The sequence below is a fragment of the Neophocaena asiaeorientalis genome, unplaced genomic scaffold (assembly GCF_003031525.2).
Source record: "Neophocaena asiaeorientalis asiaeorientalis breed wild unplaced genomic scaffold, Neophocaena_asiaeorientalis_V1.1 scaffold118, whole genome shotgun sequence".
Lineage (NCBI taxonomy): Eukaryota > Metazoa > Chordata > Mammalia > Artiodactyla > Phocoenidae > Neophocaena > Neophocaena asiaeorientalis.
The window spans coordinates 437454-445862 of record NW_020175528.1 but is presented as its reverse complement, the minus strand read 5'-3'; the positions used below and the strand labels follow the sequence as shown (position 1 = coordinate 445862).

At 49.2% G+C, this 8409-nt stretch overlaps 1 protein-coding gene across 1 annotated transcript in view; it reads left to right on the top strand.

Moving 5' to 3' along the window:
• The window catches only part of RBP1 (retinol binding protein 1), a 24346-nt gene extending 21143 nt beyond the window's left edge, over positions 1-3203 (top strand). The window contains exons 3-4 of the mRNA XM_024769042.1: positions 201-302; positions 2965-3203. Of these exons, the coding sequence (XP_024624810.1) occupies positions 201-302; positions 2965-3018 (156 nt within the window). The 3' untranslated portion in view covers positions 3019-3203. The remainder of the gene's footprint in view (positions 1-200; positions 303-2964) is intronic.
• Positions 3204-8409: the final 5206 nt, after the last annotated feature.

Sequence of the window (8409 nt, the reverse complement as noted above, 5' to 3'; positions counted from 1 at the left end):
CGGCTACAAAAAAAAAAAAAAAAAACCCGATTTGCCTGCTTTAATAAGAGCACGTGATGGACAAGGAGTATGAGGCTGCAGATTTTCTGAAATGAAATTGACTTGAGCGCACCCTGGATTCTCAAGGTTGGGGCTGCCCCTCCCCCAGCGCCCAGGGGCCACTGGCTCCAGACTGACAACTGTGATTTTTGGCTCCGCAGACCACGGTGAGCTGGGACGGGGACAAGCTCGAGTGTGTGCAGAAGGGCGAGAAGGAGGGACGTGGCTGGACCCAGTGGATTGAGGGTGACGAGCTGCACCTGGTAGGTTCCGGGGGTACGGGAGTAGGTAAGCCAAGCTGGGCCCCAGAGGCCCTGGTCATGTTGGGGTCTGGATGGACTTTGGAAGTATGCACCATGGGTGGACCTTGGTTCTGCTCTGAAGCTTCACTTCCAAGGCCCTGGGGAAGATGCTTGAGTGACTTTAAAAACTGAGCAATGTGTTTTCAAGGTCTAGGCTGACCCACTTGTCCAATCAGAGGGAGGAGGGGAGGAGATGCATCTGCGAAGCATGAGATGTGGAGCATTCTGTATCTCTTTCCATTGTCTCAGCAGCCCGATGGGCCAGGTACTGTTAAGGTTCTTATTTTGGAGATGAGAACACAGAGGCTCACATCCAAGTAACACAGCCAGAAGATAGAACTTACATTTGCTCCCAAATGATACCTGTTTTCACCATGTCAAATTGTGGCTAGCCAGAGCCAGGCGAGTTCTCTAAGATTCTCAAGACATGATCTTGTTACCTGAAAATTGGGCTCACCTCTTGGTGCGTGTCGAGCCAAAAGATACAACCAAGCCAGCGATCCGGAGAAGGAAGGGTTTATTACTTGGATCAAGTGAGGAGAACACCGGGGACCTTTCCCAAAGCTGTGTCTCCCTGAACAGCAAAATTGGGGAAGTTTTAAACCAGGGGCACATGTGTATTCATGAAGGGGCTTAAGCAGAGGAGAATTCAGCATTGAAATGGGGCAAAGGTCAACAGAGTCCAAGCTTTTTTTTTTTTTTTTTTTTTTTTTTTTGCGGTATGCGGGCCTCTCACTGTTGTGGCCTCTCCCGTTGCAGAGCACAGGCTCTGGACGCGCAGGCTCAGTGGCCAAGGCTCACGGGCCCAGCCGCTCCGCGGCATATAGGATCCTTCCGGACCGGGTCACGAACCCGTGTTCCCTGCATCGGCAGGCGGACTCTCAACCACTGCACCACCAGGGAAGCCCCAAGCTTTAATTGATTGAAATCATGAGGGTCAGAAAAGGTCCACATCATAATCCCATCCTCCACCTGCGTGGAGGCCTTAGTTCCCGAGGAACTCAAAGCTGGTTACGTGTATTCCTTGAGGAAGAACCAAGCCTCTGTTTTATCACTGAACTGTGATAAACAAGTCACTGACCTTGACTGCTTTTCCTTGGTTCCTGCATTTCTTCACTTCCCTTAAGATCAGTAATTGCTGAGACCTGTTCAAGGGTAAGCACTGTAGCCAGGCTTAGATCACAAAATGGCTCAGGCCAAAAATGGCTTCTTTATGTCCGGGGACTCCCTACCCTATCTGCTTACAATCTCTACAATCTAGGTTGGAGGAGGAGAAGCCTTTCTCGGCTCAGGTGTGGGCCCCACTCAGCCTGTCCTCCAGCCTTGGGATCACTCGTCAAAGCCACTTCTACTCTATCCATTGTCTGGATAAAGCACATCCAAATCCAGAGTAGGGGCCTTAGCCTCTGGGGGGCTAAAAATAACACCTGCCCTCTGAGCAGAGACCTCCTGTCATTCCTTCTGCCACCTTGGAACTCCCCAGCTACTTTCCTTCTGAGAAAGGAGCCTCGTCCAGGTGACCTGGGGTCTATTCTGACTCACCGCGTACTTTTGGGGAGGTGCCTTCCTTCCCTCAACCTCATCTGCAAAACGCCATCCTAGTACATAGGGCTCCTGCCAAGGTCAGGGTCTGCAGGAGCTTTGGGACATGTGAGCGCTGAGAGGAGACACATCATATTCAGAGGCAGTGTCGGCTCGTGTAGAGCCTGGGCTGCAATGTCTGACCTTGAGCCTTTCTCCCTCCTGGGCCTCTGTTTCCTCAACTGCAGAGCAATGAGGGTAGGTTTTGTGATCTCCACTGGCCCTGTCAGCTCAGTAGTTCTGTGGCTTTTTGCCAGAGGTTGCAAAGTGCGGGCCACAGGCCTCTTTTATTTGGCCATCCGTGGGCTTCAAATTTCTTCAGCCAGTAATTTAAAAATTAGGAGATGTCACATAAATATTCAGATTTCTAGACTCCTACCAAAACAAACAAACAAACAAAAAGCTTCCGCAGGTGCGGTGACACTGTGCTGTCATTCTTGCTGGCAACACTCAGCAGGGGTTGCCCTGGAGGCAGAGCATGGACTTTCTTAGCTGCAATTAGCACTACCCTGGAGCTTTTAAAAATAGCAATTCCAGGACCTCACCCTCTGAGATACTGATACCAGTCTAGCCTAGAACCCAGGCATTTTTCAAACTCCCCCAGTAACTCTGGCGTGCGGCTGAAGCTTGGAACCACCATGCTGGTTTGCAAACCTGGTCTGCAGTGACCCCTTTGGGGGTTGAGCCTTGTGTCTGGCCCTGATTTCTTGCAGCCCTGCACACAGACTCTGACCTGGGCTCAGGCCTGACGTTCTTAAAGCCTTTGGCTTGTCGAGGGTAGTAGACGGAGGGAGGCATCTGAGAGTCCTGTCAGTCAGCTCTGAGCCACATCTGTCTCCAGCCAGCTCTGTCTGTAGTGCATAGCCAAGACCGATGTCCACTGATCCAGTTCAACTGACTCGCCAAGGAATTGTCTAGTTCAGACCAACTCTTGGGGAGAAATAGCAGTCACGGAGTATTTTCCACGTCCCTGCCCCTGGATCCTCTGAGCCCCAAGTGTGACCTTGCTTTGGCCAATAACAAGAATCTGTTTTTGTTTCAGGAGATGAGAGCGCAGGGTGTGGTCTGCAAGCAAGTGTTCAAAAAGGTGAACTGAAGCCTGAACATACCTTAGTCTCGAGGAATGAGTGGCATGGAAGGGGGGGACAGGGTCCCCCTCTCTGCTCAGCCTGGGGCAGAGAGCCAGCCTGCATCTGTTAGCAGAGTCTGTCTCTCCTGGCTTTGTCTCTTTCCCTTTTCTTCAAACGAAGCCATCCCAATAAAAGTGGTCTCTGCTCGATATGTCTATTTTGGAAAAGCTTTGAAACCCCACTGCGCTCACATTTTCTCTGAAGGCTTCTGAAGCTGGCTGCTCTTGACGCCAGCCCTGAGCAGATGGGAGAGATTCAGCCGCACGCCTGCAGATTTGGTCCCGATGTTACACCTGTACGGTCTCTCTCCAGGGCACAGGCCTGGGTCCCGGGTCTGTGGCCTGACATTCAGTCATCTATGTTTTAAGTACCTACCATATCATATGTCCAGTCAGGGCCAAGGTGTAGTGAGTGCCGGAAGCAGGCCAGGATGCCCTCTACCTCGGAACTTAGAGCCTTGTTAAGGTCAGACCAACAGTGACTTCATGACTGCACTTACAAGTGTACAAGAGATGCTCCAAAAATTGTTTGTAAACGAAATGGAACTGGATAGAATTTTAAACTCAAAGCTAGGATGAGGTGAACGTTAATGAAAGACAATTGCCAATTGGATTTAATTTCAGAGATGTCATGAATACACACCTCATCACCCCAAAACCATCCGCACCCCATCTATGGGCTTATGTAAAGCCTTCCTCTTCACTGTTACAGATGAGGCATAACTTGCTAATCCCCCTGGAAGAAGAAAAGCAGCCTTGTGTTCTCACTAAAGTGTAAATGACTGCTAGCTGTGCCTTTGCATAAAGAAATGGGGACACTGAGTGAGGAGGGGGGACACCATGGGTAGGAAGAACCACTGGGAAAGGAAAGACTCACATTGAGGACCCTGAACACCAAACCTGCCCAGGCTGGGCCCTGCCCTTTGGGAAGAGCGCTGGGTTAGGAGTAGATGTGCTGGGATGGAATCCCAACACCACCACTCACAGGGCTACCACATTGCTCTGGACCTCACATCTCTAGTCAGAAACTCACAGTAATAATCCCGCTCCCTTCCTACACAGATAGGTTCGTGAGGCTTGTCATGCATATAAAACTTGTAGGCTGCCCAGTGCTAAATCAGTGGCTCTCAGACTTAGCTAAATCTTAGAACTACCTAGGGAGCTTTTAAAATTCCGTGTACCCAGGCCACTACCCAGGACCAATTACATCAGAATGTCTTAAGGTGGGACCCAGGCATCAGGGTTTTTTTTCGAAGCTCCCCAGGTGATTCTAGTATGCCACTGGAGGTGAGAATCACTGCCCTAGACCAGTGTTTCTAACCTGGGGGTAATCCAGCCCCCGCCCAGGGGCATTTGACAAAGTCTGGAGATATCCTTGATTTCACGCCTTGGGCTGGGGGGTGGCGCTCCTGGCATCTAGTTGGGTAGCGGCCAGGGATGCAGCTAAATAGCCTTCAATGCCCAGGACAGCTCCCACAACAAAGAATCATCCAGCCCAGTATGTCAAGGTTGAGAAACCCTGCCCTAGACAAACATAAGAAATGTTTAAATTTTTTGATTACCGAGGTCATTTCCCTAGCCTACACCAAGGAGATGAAATCCCAGAATGGCCTAAGATCCTGGAGACCCCCTTCACGTTTGTGACCTTGGTCTTTTTGTCCCTGAGGGTAGAGAACTCAAAGGCAACGATTCTTGTAAAGACCGTTCGTTCATTCACCACACAAATGTTTAATGAAGGCCTACTGTGTGCCGGGCACTGACTGAACACCACACCTGTTGGGGATCCAGGCGTTCCCATCCCATCCCAGGTACTGAGACCCCATCAGACTTCCACTCCCAATACATAAATGCCTCAACCCAACAGTTAGGTTCTGACGGGGGTCTCAATGGTGTGGCCCTGCTGGTATGAGTGTGCATGTGATGTAGGGGTCCTGACCCCACCCTTGGGAGCCTCTGGTACCCAGGGGAGACTCCTCACTCTGATTGAATAGCTTGAATACTAGGACCTATTTCAGTGGGCAGTGGGAGCCACAGGAGGTTTTTGAGCAGGAGAGTGGCACGATCCACCTTTCAGCAGAACTAATCTGGTGGCCGTTCTCTCCATAGTAAGAAAAGGTGAGGACTCCAGTTGGAGTTTAGCACAGGGCAGTCACATTTAATTGAAATTCACTTCATATAAGATTAATCTTCCCAAAGAAGTACAGGTCAAATGGGAGGGATGCTTCTTTTTGTATATACATCTATAACCAGGGAAGCAGGCTTTGGGCTTTTAACCGCTGCTTTCCATTTTCTCAGCTCCATTTCCAATGGCTTGGAAAAGGCTTGCTCCTAAATTGGCAGCTGTATGTATCGTGGTGCTTGTTCAGCCCTCTTTGAGGCATTTTAGCACTTCTGACGTCCAGTGCAAAGCTATTGATGTTGGCTCCATTTTGGGAACACTACCGCAAGCTCCACCACTTAACTGACACTTGGATGCCATTGTTACAGGTTATAAAAAAGATTTTCAATTCTAACAACAGTGACTGATCACATAACTGGGCACTAGGAATGGATTCACTTACTGAATTTCCAAAGCATGGCAAAAATACTGTGATGCCGACAGGATGACAAATGATGGAGTTTGCCTAGTTACCAGCTCACCTGGTGCCACGAGGCTGTGGAAATTGTGTCACTCCATCTCGCAAATCCCTGGACCTGCCAACTTGGAAATTTTTGCTGTTTTTTTCACATTTTTCAAATGGAAGGGTTACATTATTTCAAAATACACCTGAAGTGAGACCTTATTAAAGTATTTACATCACATAATTTCAAATATTCAAAACCTAAGGGGACTTCCCTAATCATCCAGTGGTTAAGACTCCATCCTTCCACCGCAGGGGGCGTGGGTTCGATCCCTGGTCAGGGAACTATGATCCCTCATGCTGCATGGTGTGGCCAAAAAATTTAAAAAATAAAAGAATTAAAAAAACCCCAAAAAACCAGGACTGCCATGTGCAGCAACTCAGGTGGGAGGGCTGAGGTTGGGCTTCGGGCAATGGAAGGCCCTCACTGGGAACTCGGGGTGAAGTGGCTGAGTGGCTAAGCTCTGGCCACGTGGCCCGGGTTCGAGTCCCATCTCTGCTACTTCCTAGCTCTGTGAGATTAAGGCAAGTCATGCAACCTCTTTGTGCCTCAGTTTGCTCATCTGTAAATTGGGACTAATAATTCCTCATAGACTTTTTGTGAGGATTAAATTAATCTATGTAAGCAACTTAGAGCAGATGTATATTTTATCTGCAAAGAGATTTGAACAGTGCCTGTTGTATAACAAGCCAATTTATGTATGGGTAAATGCAATGGGAGAGGCCACAACAGTGAGAGGCCCTCGTACCGCAAAAAACAAAACAAACAAACAAAAAATCAGAGATCTGAGAGGCACTTCAGAGTAGAAGCAACATAACTTCACTACAGACACGACAACACAACACAGTGTGGGTGACAGAAGAGCGGGAGAAGCCAAGGTCAGGGCAGCCCGGGAAGCAGTTAACAGAAATCAGGAGGGGTGGGTTTCTAGGGCAGGAAGCCCCCAGGCTGCCTCAGCTGGGGGGGTGGGTGGAGGAGGCTCGTGCAGAGCCTCTCTCCGACCTCCTGGGGGTGCAGACCCCAGTGCAGGTTGTCTGCCACCACACCCCCAAAGGATACAGAGCTTCTGATGCAGACACAGTGACCCTCCATCACAGAGCTGGCAGGAGGATGGACTTCTGACATGAAACCCCCAATGCCCCTAAAATGTCATTCTCTGGGCAGCTTCCCAAACCTTCCCACAAGAAAACTCTAACACGTGAACCCCAAGGAACTCTCTGGACACCCAAATATATAACCGCTGTCTTGGTTAATTAGGACACCAATACTGTTCCTTTCAGGTGCAAATTAAACAGCTCTATGCTGCATTGCAATTCAACTCTGCTTAATTCTCTGAAATATCCCTTATCCACGCTACCCGACCCAACCTGCAGAACTGAGTCTCCAGGGCCTTCACCCACTCACCGCCAGCCCCACATCCCGCCCTGAGCTGGGGACCTGCAGACCTACAGAGCTGAGTCAACAGAGGTGGCAGGGACCTGCTAATCACCCACGTCACAGGAATGTGTTTCCTCTCAGGCAGAGTTGGGACAAGGAAAGGGATGGCTGTCTCTTTGGAAAAAAGGACTTCTCCCATTTCCCCTCCAATAACCAAAACCCAACCCACCCTTCAGAGACAATTTTGGAGCCCTCTTTTCCCTTCTCCACAGCCCACAACCCCTGCTTCTTTGAGTTCTCATCCTCTCAAGGGTGATCCTGGCCATTTCCCCTTTTTGAGATAATCTCAATAAAGAAATACCAGATCAGAATGACAAAATTGTTGTTTATTTTATTTTATTATTTTCTGTACGCGGGCCTCTCACTGTTGTGGCCTCTCCCGTTGCGGAGCACAGGCTCCGGACGCGCAGGCTTAGCGGCCATGGCTCACGGGCTCAGCCGCTCCGCGGTATGTGGGATCTTCCCAGACCGGGGCACGAACCCGTGTCCCCTGCATCGGCAGGCGGACTCTCAACCACTGCGCCACCAGGGAAGCCCTGTTGTTTATTTTAAGTGGTTGCATGTAACCAATAGTTTAGCAGACAAAAATACAGTGTAATATAATTATGCTGTGCTAATTCCAAGATCATTACAGAATTTGTAAAATTAGTGAATTCATAGTGTCCCTGAGGCAGTCTGGTCCAATAATGGTTCACAAGTTTAAAGGTGGAGAATGAACTTCATTACTGTCTCTCTGTGACCTTCATGTGTAACTTCCTTTGGTGATAATGTCAAAAGTTGAAGAGCCCCTCATGAATGTGATGTCTGGGCTAATGGGTCCCTTTCCCCAACACCGCAGGCTCCCACTGGAGGCCCTATTTGAACTCCTAGCACTTAACTCTCAGTCCTACCATTGTTTCAGACACCCTAGTGGACATTTGTCATATTTATGGCTGTCTGCCATCTTGTGAGCAATTCTCCCATGTTTAAGGAACTTTCTTCATTAGGAATTCCATCTCTTCAAGGTATTAATAGAAGGGAGAACTAGCTTTCCCAGCCTACTTGCACCCAGGCTCCAGGTGTAAGACCGAGGTGCCCTCAATTATATGCCCCCAACAGAAAAGATTTGGAAAAAGAACTATGTGAGGTGGATAATGTTGATTGGATTCTTTGGGAATCCACAGGGATTGGCTTTGGGATGGCACCAGTGGCAGAGCTTATGGTTCCTGGTGTCCAGTGTCATGGTTGCTATCTACACTGGCAGTGGATGCAAAAGAGAGAGGCCACCAGACCTATGTGCTTCCTACACACACCACCTCT